This window comes from Erpetoichthys calabaricus, chromosome 6 (assembly GCF_900747795.2).
Source record: "Erpetoichthys calabaricus chromosome 6, fErpCal1.3, whole genome shotgun sequence".
NCBI lineage: Eukaryota > Metazoa > Chordata > Cladistia > Polypteriformes > Polypteridae > Erpetoichthys > Erpetoichthys calabaricus.
The window spans coordinates 184,729,837-184,747,038 of NC_041399.2; the positions used below are offsets into that span (position 1 = coordinate 184,729,837).

Genomic DNA, 17,202 nt, shown 5'->3' on the forward strand with positions numbered 1-17,202 from the left:
ATTAAACAAGTGAGGACATGGTGCCGCAGCGCTAGCAAGGAGCTGGCACTCCGTTCAGGGATTGTTCCTGCCTCGCGCTGTATTCTTGCTGGTGCTGGCGCGACACTGGAAGGATAGATGGATAGAATAATTAAACATGTACTACAAAGATATTTCAGTGTTCCTTAAAAGTTTTGAAGAATCGGCGTTCTAAGCTTACAGATGGCTTAATGTCTATTACAGAGCTGATTGTGTGACGATTGGGTATTTGGAGAAAGAAAAGTAAGGACAGGAATTCGGGGTTAGTATGTTTTAAAGAGACAGTACTGCTACAATAAAGTATTTAATCGAAGGTCGCGCACGGCACAGCAAGCATCTTGCGTGAGACATGAACAATCACTGCACCACCGTGTTCCCAAGTTTAATAACATGCTTTAACTCCTATCATCATGAAAATGATATCAAGTATACATATCAGTATTTTAATTATTTAGAGAGCTGTAATATCACAAATGTAATGGATTCTGTGTCCTGTCGGAGGAAGAGAAAGCCCAGAAGCACGTAGTGATTCACACACATAGAGCACATAGAAGATCAAATACAAAACAAAGCATTTAACGTGCTACTTTAGTTACGATGGGCTTTGAGAAACTAGTAAATTAAACGATTTTAAGATGGAGTTTATGATGTTCTACTTTAATGACAAAATAAACTACGTGATTAAAGTGGAAATTTCGAGATTAAAGTTGACATTTCGTGCTTTTTTCCCCACTGTGTACCTTTTTTTTTTCCTCTATACCCTAATAAGCTTTCATATGACACTCAGACGGTGGGCTACGAATTGCCTTTTCACAGCGACTTTGATATGTGAAAACTTCTTTTTTATTTCAGGCACTGTGCGACTTTGTGAACTTGAGCATCCGAGTTTCTCCGACATGCTATGTCACTCGATCAACTTCCTTTTGTTGTTTATACCATTGTTTAAACTAACAAATATACGTTTTTCCTTGCCTCCACTTGGTATTCGCTGAAATTCTTCTATTTTCCCTCGTACTTTTGCCATTGTCTTTTCACAGAAGGCTGAGCTTAAGGGCTATTTATATTGATTTGCATATTCAAAGAGGCGTAATTCTGGGAGGAGTTGGGGCGGAACAGCAGGCGCATGCACGTGCGTTACTTTTCACGCTGACCAGGATTTATGTAGCGGAAGAACGTGGAAGTTAGTGTTTGCACAGATTTATCATTATGACTCAGGTGCCATCGCGAGTGGCAGCCTTTCCAGCAGCTTCGTGTACGACTTTATATTTCTACCTTTTTATCTATTTTATCTATTTCACTGATCACTCCCACCACTTTCTTTTATGTGGACTTGTTCCCTGGATGCTTTTTACTACTTGGACATGGATTTTTACACACTGAGACTTGTCTATTCAGGTAGTCAACTTCAAGCACTGAGAACAAATGCCTGCGCCGGTGTGGTTCTCTATTTACCTGACGAGGTAAGAAGGTGGTATCGTGGCAGCAGAGCCAGAGCTAAGCTAAAGGTGAGGCGGCTTGCGAGAAAGTGGCGTTACAAGCCTTCGGTGCCTTCTGTGATCCTGGGAAATGTGAACTCACTACCAAATAAGATTGATGAACTAGCCGCGCTGGTGAAAAATGTCAGGACCTACAGAGAATGCAGTTTGTTGAGTTTTTGTAAAACGTGGCTAACAACTACCATACCAGATGCTAACGTGGAGCTATCTGGGTTTAGCACAGTTAGAGCGGACAGAGACGCAAATACCTGCGGGAAGCAGAAAGGAGGAGGACTCGCTCTCTATGTGAATACAAGATGGTGCAACTCTGGACATGTAAACGTAAAAATCTTCACTTGCTGCAGGGACATTGAACTGTTGGCCATAGGTTTGCGTCCCTATTACTTGCCCAGAGAGTTTGGACACGTCATTTTTGTTATTGTATACATCCCTCCTTGGACAGACATGGAGATAGCGGGTGACATCATCCATTCTGCTGTTGCTAAACTGCAATCGCAGCACCCCGAGGCGCTTGTGCTAATCGCTGGAGACTTTAACCATGTGACGCTGGACAAAACATTACCTGCCTTCTCCCAGTATGTGGATTGTAACACCCGGGGAAATAGAACTATTGACCTACTGTATGCAAATGTTAAAGACACATACAGCGCCACCCCGCTGCCTGCGCTTGGGAAAGCAGATCATTACCTGGTTCTGCTTCAGTCTCACTACAAACCAAGAGTGAGGGAGCTACCTACAACCACACGCTCATTCAGGAAGTGGTCCCCTGAGGCAGAGCCGGCTCTGAGAGACTGCTTTGGAACTACAGACTGGGATATCCTGCAGGGATCATATAGTGAGAACATTGAGGAGGTTGTTGACTGCACTACTGAGTACATCAACTTCTGTATGGACATTGTAGTTCCAGTAAGAACAGTATGCTGCTATGCTAACAACAAGCCATGGATTACAAGTGACATCAAGGACCTTTTGAACAAGAGGAAATAGGCTTTTAAAGGCGGTGATCAGCATAAGCTCAAGTGCGTGCAGAAGGAACTCCGAATCCAGCTCAGGGGGGCGAAGGAGCAGTACAGGAGAAAGCTGGAGCAGAAGTTGCAGAATAACAGCATGAAAGAAGTGTGGGATGGGATGAAGATCATCACTGGCTGCAGCTCGAAGCGGGGTTCCACCATCGAGAGAGAAGTGGAGAGAGCAAACAAGATGAACAACTTCTTTAACAGGTTTGACCACCCTAACCCACTCTCACCTCAGAGTACTGCACCCTCCACCCATCCTTCTACTGATACCAGCATAGGAGATAGTTTCCCCCCTCTCACAATTACAGCAGCCCAGGTAAGCAGAGAGCTGAGTAAACTTCGTGCCAGCAAAGCAGTGGGTCCAGATGTAGTATCGCCATGACTGCTGAAGGCCTGTGCGTTGGAGCTGGAGAGTCCTCTACAGCGCATCTTCAACCTGAGCCTGGAACAGAGGAGAGTCCAGAGGCTTTGGAAAACATCTTGCATCACCCCAGTCCCAAAGGTATCACGTCCTGGTGAGCTGAATGACTTCTGGCCTGTCGCTCTGACATCACATGTGATGAAGACCATGGAGTGGCTGCTTCTTCACCACCTGAGGCCACAGGTCCGCCATGCCCTTGACCCTCTGCAGTTCGCATACCAGGAGAAGTTGGGAGCAGAGGATGCCATTATATACATGCTACACGGATCCCTTTCCCACTTGGACAGCAATGGTGCTGTAAGAATTATGTTTCTGGACTTCTCTAGCGCCTTCAGCACCATCCAACCTCTGCTCCTTAGGGACAAGCTGACAGAGATTGGAGTAGATTCATACCTGGTGGCATGGATCGTGGACTATTTTACAGACAGACCTCAGTAAGTGCGTCTCGGGAACTGCAGGTCTGACATTGTGGTCAGCAACACAGGAGCGCTGCAGGGGACTGTACTTTCTCCAGTCCTGTTCAGCCTATATACATTGGACTTCCAATACAACTTGGAGTCCTGCCACGTGCAAAAGTTCGCTAATGACACTGCTATCGTGGGCTGCATCAGGAGTGGGCAGGAGGAGGTGTATAGGAACCTAATCAAGGACTTTGTTAAATGGTGTGACTCAAACCACCTACACCTGAACACCAGCAAAACCAAGTAGCTGGTGGTGGATTTTAGGAGACCCAGGCCCCTCCTGGACCCCATGATCATCAGAAGTGACTGTGTGCAGAGGGTGCAGATCTATAAATACCTGGGAGTGCAGCTGGATGATAAATTGGACTGGACTGCCAATACTGATGCTCTGTGCAAGAGAGGACAGAGCCAACTATACTTCCTTAGAAGGCTGGTGTCCTTCAACATCTGCAATAAGATGCTGCAGATGTTCTATCAGACGGTTGTGGTGAGCGCCCTCTTCTACACGGTGGTGTGCTGGGGAGGCAGCATAAAGAAGAGGGACGCCTCATGCCTGGACAAACTGGTGAGGAAGGCAGGCTCTATTGTAGGCACGGAGCTGGACAGTTTGACATCTGTGGCAGAACAACAGGCGCTGAGCAGGCTCCTGTCAATCATGGAGAATCCACTGCATCCACTAAACGGTATCATCTCCAGACAGAGGAGCAGCTTCAGCAAAGACTGCTGTCAATGTCCTGCTCCACTGACAGACTGAGGAGATCGTTCCTCCCCCACACTATACGACTCTTCAATTCCACCCGGGGGGGTAAACGTTAACATTATACAAAGTTATTGTCTGTTTTTACCTGCATTTTTGTCACTCTTTAATTTAATATTGTTTCTTTATCAGTATACTGCTGCTGGAGTATGTGAATTTCCCCTTGGGAATAATAAAGTATCTATCTATCTATCTGGATTTTTTTGTGCGTACGAACATTTCTGCTTTTGTGCTTATGCCATGTTATAGTGTGAGTTCTACGCACGGCATTATACATGAGGCCCCAGGACTGGAGTTGGAGACCCATGTTCTAGTGGTGCTTATTAGCTTTCCAAAATCTTTTCTTACTCTCACTCTTTCTCTTTTGCTTTTGAAAAGACTTTCTACCAATTTCTCTTTGTTTCTAGGAACCCAGTTGAATCCATACACTTTTATATTTTCAGTCTTGTTTAATTCAGTTATAAATGTTGTGGGGTCACCAGTCTAGTCTAGCAACATCATGTGCAAGGCACAACCAACCCTTAATTGGTCAATTATATACAGGTTATATACTGTAAATATTATGGACACAAGCTACTATTGTCTGTTTTGGAGAGTATCACCTGTGACTTTATATAGCTGGACCAGAAATGCTTAGAAGCGGTACTGATGCAAGATAGGAACGAAAGCGCTGGAGACAATTTAGACTTGCCATTTAATCTACAGTATGTCAAATGCCTTTGGGATGAGGTGGGAAAACTGGAGTACCTGGAACCCACACAGATATGAGGAGAACATGCAAAGTTAACACAGGAGAGGCCCAGGCTGGGACTCAAGCCCAGGACTCTGAAAGTATGAAGCGGCAGGGCTAATCACTGTGTCACAGATCTGCTCATATACACAAACACTCATATACACATGCACATACACTTTTACAGTAGATATTTTTAGTAGCATGGAGTACATAAAACTATTAGCATGATAATGCATATAGAAACAGAGAAATCTACAGAAAACTAATGACATACTTCTAGATTAAATAATTGTGCAGCAGCAGGTCAGACATGTAAATAAATAACAATGTAGTTTAAATAGAGATGGCGAAGGTTATGATTTCTTAAGGGACATCAGTAAAATAATTAGTTTTAATTAGGGAATACAGACAATGGTAATGGGAAGTTCAAACAAAACCAAAAGATGTTACTGTATTTCTAGACAATTAAATATTATAAGATAAATGCACATCTTAATACATGACATATGGTTAGATTATTGTGGACATGAGTCATTAAGTTTCGGTATTTTACATTTTTTTAAATTATTTAAAAAATATATACAGTAATATTGTAATATGCTGCAGATTCAATGTTATTTTTATCCAATAAGATTTTAAAAATGGATCGTTTTATTTTTATACTGATTTGATTTGATATATTTTATTAACTCCCAAAGAACACTGTTATTCAGAGGAGTTTCTAGGATTTTCAGGGTTCAAGGTCTCAGCCCCCTGGTTGATTATCCCACGTTGTGTTTCACACTTTTACAATGTAAGAGCGGGAGGGTCCGGTTTGGACCCCACTGAGGTTCTGTGCAAGTCTTCCATGTATATAAAAAAGTACAGGAATCGATGGGGCTTTGAGCTCACCCTAAAAGTGGCATTACATTGATCAGAGGCAGTGTTGTGCATGATGGGCAAGAAGATCAGGGACTGAAAGGTCAGAGGTTTGGCACCATGGATTAGGGCCTCTTAAGCCCCAGAAGCCAACCCTCCCGGCAGCACTGGTTTTATTTCACAGCCAGTACACAGCCAATAGTACAATGTTAGTTACGAGCTGTGCCCCTGGAATCATTTTACAGTAACCCATTGCTGTCATTGAGAATTAAGAATGAGAGAATTAAGTGAACTGCAAAACATCACCACAGATCTTGCCATTTTTTTTTCACAGTTACATTTAGTTTTCGTTAAGGTTTAATTTTTCTAGGCCTCAGGGCCATAAGATTGATTATTTTGCTTAGTTTAACTGCAGATAGTAAGAATTTCTGAGCGATCAGTCCACAAGCCGATCAGGGACATTTATCTTTATAAATACATAAAATATCTTATTTATGGCGGGGAGTACTGTCCACTGTGGGAATAGCAGGTATATGCTACAGCTCAGTGCCGGATTAACCAATAGGCACATGTAGCATATGCTACGGGCCCCGCAATTTCGGGGGCCCCCAAATGGTGGACCCAATATTTAATGAAAAAGTGTAGCATTGAAAAACTGGTCTTTAAAAATATTATCTTTACGTTTTTAAACTGTAAATTTCTTACACAACAAAACTTTAGGGGCCCAACACATAAAATTCACATAAATATTATAAGATTCTTATTATAATCGAGAGTAAAATAATTATTTAGTCCGGTTTGAACTGTTCAGAATCTAAACTTCAGATGATGCAGACCAAAAGGGCCCCCAAATTTGAAATGTGCTACGGGCCCCCAAAGCTCTTAATCCGGCCCTGCTATAGCTGCCTCCAAATCCTTGAAAGAAAAGAAAAAATAATCTCCTACAAACATCTATCCATTCTCCCAACAGCCAGACTCACTTATTCCATTACAGACTCATGGTGTGCCACAGCTTTTCCTGGGTACTTCAGAGCGGTGCCCTCTTGCACTCATCGTCTTTCTGAATTTTGAGCCACTGTTTAACTTAGCATATCTTTAGGTGTTAAAGGTGATAAGCACACATGGAGGACATGCAAACTGCACACAGGAAGTGTCTAGCGTTCCTTGGAGCTGTGAAGTGGCCTTGTTAAACATTGTTTCAGCATGCTGCCATCTTATGGGAAGCACATTTTAAAATATGAAACACAGCAGGCCACCAAATTCTCTCTGGTGATATTTATTATTATTTGAAAATCAAAAGCTGCTTCTTGTTGTATGCTTGACTTACCTTGTTAAATGAAAAAGGCAAATTAACACACGTGTCTTTAATTTTCAACAGATAACTTTTTAGTGCTGGAACGTTTGATAGACCTACTCAGACGAACTGGAAAGCTTGATGAAGCACCAGCTCTTTTGCAAAAAGCAGAAAATCAATCTGCCAGGTCCACCTTTGAGCCTGGGTATAATTACTGCAAAGGCCTTTATCTGTGGTAAGTGAAACCTGAACACATACAAATTCACCTTGCCATATGGTCTCAAAAAAAACGGCAGATTCCATATTTGATTTCTCTTTATTTAAAAATAAACCTTAGATTTTAGCATATGGAGATCACAATTGATATGAATGAGGAAAAAATATATTTTAAGGAGATGATGTCTGTGGTGCTCCCCACACTGGCATACATGAGATGTGTTTCAGAAGATATGCTTCAGTTGTAGGTCTGTGACTGTGACTAAACGTCAACACCTGCATTTAACGTTTGTTGGAGTGATGGCCTAATTGATGATGGTGTAAATCACTGAGAATGAATCATTAGAGCATAAGGAATTTTACAGACAGTTCAAAATGATTCGGTCTGTCAGCTTGTTTGGTTACTTAATAGCTAAGCTTTCCTAGCATCTCATTCAACTGCTTTTTAAAAGCCATCAGGGAGTCTGCAGCAGAAACATGACTCACTAGATTGCTCCAGATTTCTATTGATGTTTTGTGCAGGGAAAAAATTCCAGTATTCTGTCTTAAATGCACTTTTTATTCATTTACATCAGTGTCCTCATGCACACAAAAAATGATCTGGGCCGGGTAAAGAGTGCATTTACTGTATGTCCTTATCCCTGTTTTTTTTATTCGTCATTTTTAAAGTGAATTTCCTTGCTCAGCTTGTTACATTTAGCAGCTCCTTCTAATGTACCACTATGCAGTGCTTTTATATTATACAGAATATGATTATTTTTTCATACCACTTGTAATATTTCGGGTGCATTTGTATATATTGTTGCTTATATTTTTTTTATTACGTTTTTAGTTATTTTTTGCATATGTGGCCGTTTATCCATCCATTTTATAGACTGGCTTTTTCCAATACAAGAATCAGTCCTGAGTGGGATGCTGGGCCTTTATAGAGAACAATTATGCGTTCACCCACTCTCACTTTTAACAGGCCCATTTGGTATTACACTCTTTGAGAATGATGGAGAACAGCACAATACACGCAGAAAAACCCACACAGACTCCACTTTCAATTCACTTTGTACTTTGCAGACCACAAATTACCATTTAAATTTAAATCTAAAAATGACCATTTAAAGCAAGCTGGATTACACCACAATTAACGGACATGGACTAGGCAGTTATTATTCTTAAATGCCTAAGACTATGAGTATCACTCAGGAAATGAAAATCACAAATGTTGATTTGTTAGGTCACTTACCCATGATGATCAGAGAGTTTACAGTTCCTCCTGTATGCTGCAATCTGTCTGCAGACCCTTTTGAAGGCACCTGATATTACTTTCCTGACTGAAGCAGATCTAGTGACGGCCCATGTACTGATCTGGGTGTGGAAAGGGGGTGGTTGAAGGAAAAACTAGAGGAGGGATTCAAACATGTCAGAAGGGGTCATTATGAACTCTCTGGTCTAAAATGGGTAAGAAAATACAAAGATCGGATGACATCAGCAAAACCAAAGGAACTAATCATTGACTTCTGTCTCAATCAAGAGTCACCATGACAGGTCACTATTCAGGGTGTGGATGTTAAAGTGGTGCAGTGTTACAAGAATTTGGGGGTCCTCATCAATGACAGGCTGGACTGGTCTTGCAACAGAAAGGGACTATATAAGAAAGGGCAGAGAACTCTTTTTCTTAGGAGACCAGTGCTATTTTCTATGCTATGCTGTGCTGGGCATTTCAAGAGAGGCCCACTGAATCAACAAGCTAATTAAGATGGCACATTCAGTCATGGGATGTGCTCGTGACCTGCTGGAGGTAGAATGAAAGCAAATCTGATAACTGTTAAGAATAATTTGGCACTTCCCCTCTCTGATACACTGAGTTTAGCCAACCCATTACTCATCAGAAGTGTGTCAAGAAACACTACTGGGACTCCTTCATGCCTGTGGGGGTATGTCTTTATAATGCCTCACTGTGACAGCTCTCTTGTCTTTAGCCAAATCTATCTATCTATCTATCTATCTATCTATCTATCTATCTATCTATCTATCTATCTATCTATCTATCTATCTATCTATCTATCTATCTATCTATCTATCTATCTATCTATCTATCTATCTATCTATCTATCTATCTATCTATCTATCTATCTATCTATCTATCTATCTATTATATAGTGCCTTTCCTATCTATCTATCTATTTATACAAAGTAAGGCTGTGATTCATCCATGAGACAAAACCAAGAACCCATGGTCACAATTGCACATCAGTTTTGCTTGGCTTTATTGGGAATAAACATTTTGTATCACTGATGATTACTTTTCAAAATAGTTAGAAGTTAGACCTCTTTCTCAGAAAAGTCAGTCACTGTCATTCAGATATTGGTGAAGTCGTTTGGCACACAGGGAGCTCTAGATACAATTGTGTCTGATAACTGTGCACAGTTTATTTCGGAGGAGTTTCAGACATTCTTAGAGTGTAATATTATTCATCACATCAAAATGGCTCCTTTTCGTCCATCTTCAAATGGCCAAGTTGATCATATAGTTAGAGATCGGCAGCTTAGACTGTCAACATTTCTGCTGTAACAGCATGTAACTGCTCATATGAATATGGGTGAAGTTCTGCAGAACTGCTGGTGAACAGGAGACTTGGGTCACTTCCTTCCTAATCTAGCTTCTGATGTATGGTGAAAATGGGAGTCCCAGTTCTATTCAAGTCTAATAAGACAGTTTGAAAAAGGTAGTAGTGTGTATGTGAAGTAGTGTGTAAGGCCATACCAGCAACTGTTGGTGAGAGTCTCAGGCTCCGTATATTATAAAATAAATACTGACAATGGCCGAATCATTGTGTGACACACTGACCAGCAAACAGAGTGAATGAAGAGTACTACTATTATGAAACTGACAGAAATATGGACACGTCTGAAGAGTTCACAAATTTGCAGCCAGTTATACCCCCACAACTGAGTGAAGATGATCTCATGATGCCTGATCAACTATTTGATGAGCCCCTGCCTGCTTGACTAACATATGAGTCTTGTTTTAGTTCATACCTGAAGTTTGTGCTGGTCTACTCTTAATGTTTAAGTCCTTTTGACTCTTTTTTCCTTCTGTTTTTTTTTCTTTTTGTTGATGTGATTAATGGTGCATGGTACATGAAGTATTAGAAAAGAAAGAGCAATTTCAGGCCTTTAGCACTCTGAGAAACACTTCATTTCAATACATAATACACTACTTCCTGTGTCTGCTAGATTTTTCTTCCTCATGCCAAAGATGATGGTTATTTGATGATTGTAAGTTTGCCCTTTGTGAATAAGTGTGACTTTGTGAGTGTGTCTACCCTATGATGGACAGAGAAGGTTCTTGTCTTGCAATTTATGCTGCTGCATCTCAGAAATGGATGAAGTCAGTATGATGATGGAGGAATGGATTTGTTGGCCTTGTCTCACGTGACATTGTAAAAACAACACTTGTCCTTTATTTTGGGCCCTGGGCATGGTTAAATCTCTTTCTCACAGGACATATAATACTGCTTGCGTTGTCAAGGGGGTGTTATGGGGGGGGCTGAATGCATGTTAAGGAGATGCTGTTGGATCATCTGCTGTCTTTCTGCTGCTGTTGTTGCCATTGCTGCTGTCACGCATAATTTTAAAGCCTGTACAGCAGCTGTCCTTTTGCCACTTCGTGTCTCTGCCACTCGTGTTGTGAAGGAGGTTGGGGTGGGGGGTGGGGTGGGATGGTTAGGGTGGCTGAGCACACTCAAGCAGAAGCGGTCAGATCACCTGCTGGGTTTCTGCTAGTGGCGAGCTGCATGTTTTTGCTTGTCGTTGTTTTAAGAACTGGGAGCAAGTTAAAGTGTCTCTCGCAGGACTTCAAATAGTCTTCCGAGAAGATCACGTCTCGTCTCCCTAGTGTCCCTCCCAAAGATTTTTTTTTATAATAGAGAGATAATAAATTGCATTTACAGTATATGTTAAAAATACAGAGCCCATAATACACTGTGGCTTCATTTAGCTGAATATAAAATATTCTGTTCGATTTCAAAAGGCGTTTCCTCATCCTTACAGCCATTACTTTCTTTCCATAACCACAATGTTAGCTCTTAATATTCCCTTGCTGATAGAGTCAGCTACTTCACAGGTTCATTTTCAGAGACAGCTACATCAAGTGCACTCTGGCCTTGTGGGATAAAAGATTTTCTGTTTATTCAGGCAGTCCTTTTACAGAGCATTGCTTGTGGTGTTGTACGGTTTATACATTGACTTTAATGACGAACGAGTATGGATGTAAAGACTATGAATAGCTGTGGTTGTTAGTTTTGCTGTCTCACAACTCGATTTCCAGCCCATTCATGTTTCGCGTTCTGTCTGTGTTCTCATGGCTTACATACAGTTACCTCACACATTCCTAATAGATGCTGTTATGTTCATTGGTGACTCTAAATTGGCCCATTGTGAGTGTGTGCATGGATTGATACCCTGTTATTGACGACATTGCCAGCATAGCTTATAAGGACTAATAAACCTGTAATGGAAAAAAGCATATTTAGAATACAAGTTTTTATTTATGCTATCAAAAGACAGTTGGAGTTACACCTAATGAATATGATTTCAGGCTTCAAAGATAAGTTCAGTATTTTTCAGCTTGAAGTTATTTCTTCACAAACAGGAAATATATGTTTTTGCCACACAAAATTGTGTTCCAAAGTCCAGCGTTTTCTATGAATTTTAAAAAATATTTTACATGCCCTGGCAATTTACACAAGAGGCAATGTGACATGAAGCACTACTGGATAATAAAAGCCTAAAACTTACCAAATACTGTATATCCTCTTTGAGTTTCGATAAAAGAAAATATGCCTATCATGTTTGTGATAAGGGATCCGGAAATAACTATTTTATTCGAGGTAAGTTTACGCTTTCTGTATATTTGTGGGATTTCACACATAAATACAGAAGTGAATCAAAATAAAACCAAACACATGGTACAAACTGTTTACTGTGATTCAGTCTCATTTGGAGGAAACCACTCCTGGGGAATGAAAGGCTAGCAGAAGGCTACAAATGCTGAGGTAACACGTACAGCTGGTGTTTTTTTAAAAAGGCTGAATCTCACAATTTTGGTGTTTTTTGTTGAAATGACATGTATAAGCTATTTTACAATGTGTGTATAATCACAAGACGTGGGTCAATACCTGACAACTGGCTTAGCTTGAAAAATTGATGTATTCAGTAAATTTTACATTTTTCGTTTTGCAGTGAAATCTGTGCCCCGTTAACTCCATTCTACAACTCTACTTTGGGCGAGATATATTTTTTTAAATTATATGAATTGCTGGACTTTGGAGCATAATTTTGTGTGGCAAATGCAGATATACCAGGTTTGAAGAGATAACTTTGACTTTAAGAATACTGAACGTATCCTTTAACAGGTTTATGTTAACCCTTTTCTTACTTAAGTATTTTCTTTCTGCAGGCATTTGGGACAACCAAACGAAGCCCTAAGGCTTTTTAATAAAGCCCGTAAGGACAGCGACTGGGGCCAGAAGGCTGTGCATACCATGATTCAGATTTGTCTTAATCCGGATAATGAGACAATTGGGGGAGAGGTTTTTGAAAATCTCAATGAGGATTCAGGGTAAATATTTCAAGTATTACCTTCTATGGTGTGGATAAAATAGAAACACCTGACAAGTGTCATGTAGTAGGTAACATTTGGGTATGCCTTTGAATTAATCAAATTGAGATTTAAAGTCAGTGAGTTAACAATTTAAATCCCCTAAACATCATAAGAACGTAAGAAATTTGACAAATGAGAGGAAACCATTCATTCCATGAAGCTTGTTTGTTTAGATGATAGCAAGCTTTCCCAATATTTCATCCAGATACTTCTTAAGGGACATGTCTCAGTGGTTTGTAAATAAATACTTCCTGGCTTCAACGGTCCTAAATGCACTTCCCCTTAATTTGCACTCATGCCCCCGAGTATGTGATTCACTCTTAAGCTGAAAGAATTCTGCTGGGTCTACTTTATCAATGCCTTTGAGGATTTTGAAGATCTGGATAGATCCCCACGCAGTCTCCTCTGCTTGAGGTGAATCAGGTTTAATCCTCTGAGTCTGTCACAGTAGAACATGTCCTTAAGTCCTGAGATGCACCTGGTTGCTCTCCTTTACACAGCTCCAAGTGCTGCTATGTCTTTCTTGTACCGTGGTGACCAGAATTGCACACAGTACTCCAGATGTGATCTTACTACTGTATTATTTAGTCTGAGAATAACATCCTGATTTTTATTAAACAGTTTTATGATATAACCTTTTATTCTCCATAAATGTTGTGTAAACATATATTCTCCAAGTCTTTTTCAAAAATGGCTTCTAGTAAGACAGTGCGTCACATATTGTATTTATAATTGACGTTCCTTTTGCTCAGGTGTAGCACTTCTTATTTTTCTGCAATAAAACACATTTTCCAAGTGCTTATGCAGTTCTGAAGCTTGTCCAGGTCTTCTTGAATTGGTTTGGTGCTTCCTCGGTGTCTATCATTCTTCCAATTTTAGCATTACCTGCAGATTTCACAAGTTTACTAACTATGCGGAGATCTATGTCTGTAATATAATTCCGAAAGTCCAAGAACAGACCCCTATGGGACTCAACATAAGGAGCATTCTCCTCTTATCTGAACTCTTTGCTTCTTATCAGTTAGTAGCCAACTTGAGGTCTAGTTTTGCATGTTGCCTCCAATGCCTACAGCTTCTAGTTTAAAAATTACTCTTTGGTGTGGGACTATATCAAATGCTTTTTTATAATCTAAGTTAATTATGTTTTTGTTAAATCATTGTTCTGCCAAGAGTTTTAGTGAGCTGTAACCTAATTCCACTGTTGCTTCTGCTCTCAAAAATCAATCAATTTTATGGAATAATCCCATTATGTTGGCAGAGTAGTTATAGAGGCTGTCTGGGAGTAGGTTTGAATCTGAGTCAAGTCCCTGTCTGCGTGGAGTTTCCACATTCTCCCCTCGTCTGCATGAGCTGATATCTTGGTAAATCCACTTTTTTCTCCCAGCCCAGATATTTACAGGTTGTTTGGTGACTTTAGTGAACTAGCAACTGGACATACACCAATTCAGTCTTGTCAGAATTTCAAAGCTATTGCTGTAGTTAGATTCCTGGCAGATGTTACGCTGTATAAAAACCCATTTGTTGAGTAAGTCAGTCTCACTTGTTCAGTGATTATTTTTTCCTCACAAAACTATAAACCTTATAATGGAGATTGGGAAGTCACTCATGCCCTAATCATCCACTATGCAATATGGCCTCAATTAACCAAGTTTTAGCGGATCATTTGCTCTGCTAATCAGTGCAGGGAGTGCATAATCATCAATAAGCAGCAAAAAAGGGAATGTAAAACCCTTGCCATGATGGAGAGGAACTGTCAGCTACAATCATGCTTTGCATTTAGCAGAGATTTTAATAAAGTATGAAAAAAAAAAACAGGCAAGTGCCCTTTGAAAGCAGATGTCCTTATGCAGCATTTTTTATTTGTTATCAGAAGTAACAACGGCACAGCAGAAAAGAAAGAGTCGGAGCAGCTGGCAGTGAAGACAGCTCAAAATCTACTGAAGGAGTTCCACCCTCGCACAAAGCAATCCGAGGAGCAGCAGATTCTGCTCCAGAACAACTGCCTGCTGGCAACCAAAGACAAAATGAATATTGAAAAGGCACTTTCTGTGTTCGCTGAAATGGCTTCTTCTGAGGTATTCCCATTATAGTGTTGCTCATCCTTATGATTTTGAATCACAAAGGAAAATCCTGCTGCATTACATGCTGTGTACCAGTTACTGGAACAGGTGCTAGGGCTAGTCCGTGTTGCTCTTAAAATCACTTTTTAGTACTTGCAGTTTGGATCAGTTTTACACACTTCGAGACCCTGCGATTGTGGCTTTGAAAAATGTTATTCTGGATGCATTTGGAAACAATTGTTGTTCAGGCATCTCCCATTTATTTTTCCTATGAATCTGCACCTTTGATACCAAGTGTGGCCTGCTGAGGGCGCTCCTGTGGCCCAAACATGACACAGACAGACACAGGACACAAGTTCAGCACACACGTTTTATTTTTTCTTTCCCTCGTTTCCCACCTGCACAGCACAGCACAGCTTAAGGCACTACACACAGCACAAAACACTTCTCTCTTTTCCTTTTCTTTCTCTTCCTCTTTGTCTTCCTCCACTCCTCCTGGCAAGCTTTGCCTCCCTTCCTCCTGAGTCTGGCTCCAGGAGTAGTGGTGGCTGGCTTCTTTTATAGGACATTCAGAACAACAACAACATTTATTTATATAGCACATTTTCATACAAAAAAGTAGCTCAAAGTGCTTTACATAATGAAGAAAAGAAAAATAAAAGACAAAATAAGAAATTAAAATAAGACAACATTAGTTAACATAGAAAAAGAGTAAGGTCCGATGGCCAGGGGGGACAGAAAAAACAAAAAAAAAAACTCCAGACGGCTGGAGAAAAAAATAAAATCTGCAGGGGTTCCAGGCCATGAGACCACCCAGTCCCCTCTGGGCACCAGTCCCCTCTGGGAAGTGCTCCAGGTGCTTGATGACCTTCTTCTGGCAGCACGTCTGGGTATGGGTGCTGCCACACAGGGCTCAACTGTACCTGCAGCACCCCCTGGCGGCACCCATGGAACCCAATAGGGCTGCACCTGACTCCAACTCCCATGGAGCCCTTTGGGAGTCCAAGGCACCATTGCAACCTAGGGGGGCTGCCATCTATCGCTCTGGGGAAGGTAATGCTCTGAATATGTTCTCTCCCCAAGTCCTTAAAGTATTGGGGCATCCCGGCCATCCGCCACACAAGGTTACAAAGACCCCTCTCCCTTTGTATTTCCTGCTTATATGATGGATCAGTCACTTGGGTTTCTCATTTTTTCCTACAGTTCTTGACTGTGTTATAGCCATCCAGAGGTTTGTTTTCCCACTGGAGTCATTTCACAGATGTATGATTTAGGGTCTTGAGATTATCAATGAATTTTAAAGTGTAAACTGCTTAAACAATCGCAAATTTAAATATTTTTTAGAAGGAACATGTTCCTGCCCTCTTGGCAATGGCACAAGCCTATATGATTCTGAAGCAGACCCCTCGGGCCAGAAACCAGCTAAAAAGAATTAACAAAGTTAACTGGAATGCAGCGGAAGCTGAAGAGCTGGAGAAAAGCTGGCTTCTTCTGGCTGACATTTATATAAAAGCTGGCAAATATGACATCGCAACAGATTTGTTGAAGCGCTGCCTACTCTACAATAAGGTAAGGCTCAAGTGTCTAGCCACAGTATGTTCACAAATCAAAACATGTCTTATGTGAAATTAAGATTATAATTACAAAATATAAATGATGAAGCAGCGACAAACTACAGAAATAGGTTTTTGCTTTTGCTTTTACAATGGCCTTTTCATAGATGTAGAAATTTACTGATAAATTCCTGGTTGGAGGACATGTGTTAATAAACACGAGTGAATAATGTAAGGAGACTTGACTCATCAATTTTACAAGTCAAAATTAAGTACAATTCACTGAAATTTCTCAGGTTAGCTTATGTGTGAACACAGGCAGATATTTTTCTGGGATGATCACGCAGAATGTCTCAGTATCCTCATTTCATGACACATCGATGTTCATGCAAGTGAAGAAAACACAAAAGGCATTGTCAATTAACTTTATTTTTTGCAGAAGATGATTTAGTTTCTGTAGTTAGCTGTTTGGAAAGTGTTTTGAAAATGGATAGATTCTTAAATATAGAAAATGTAGCGTGTAGTTATCACTTGATTCACCCTGCGAAGCAGCGGCGATGTGAGGGAATGTGTGGTGCCTGATGGTGGAGACTGAGGTTTTTATAGCCTCCAGAAACATCTGGAAGATTACATGTCTTTGGATCCTTGTTATTTTATATT

At 40.6% G+C, this 17,202-nt stretch overlaps 1 protein-coding gene across 1 annotated transcript in view; it reads left to right on the top strand.

The window, feature by feature from the left end:
• Positions 1-17,202, top strand: part of ttc21a (tetratricopeptide repeat domain 21A) — a 97,453-nt gene that overhangs the window by 70,752 nt on the left and 9,499 nt on the right. Inside the window, exons 23-26 of the mRNA XM_028804167.2 lie at positions 7,139-7,289; positions 12,726-12,887; positions 14,800-15,004; positions 16,334-16,558. Of these exons, the coding sequence (XP_028660000.1) occupies positions 7,139-7,289; positions 12,726-12,887; positions 14,800-15,004; positions 16,334-16,558 (743 nt within the window). The remainder of the gene's footprint in view (positions 1-7,138; positions 7,290-12,725; positions 12,888-14,799; positions 15,005-16,333; positions 16,559-17,202) is intronic.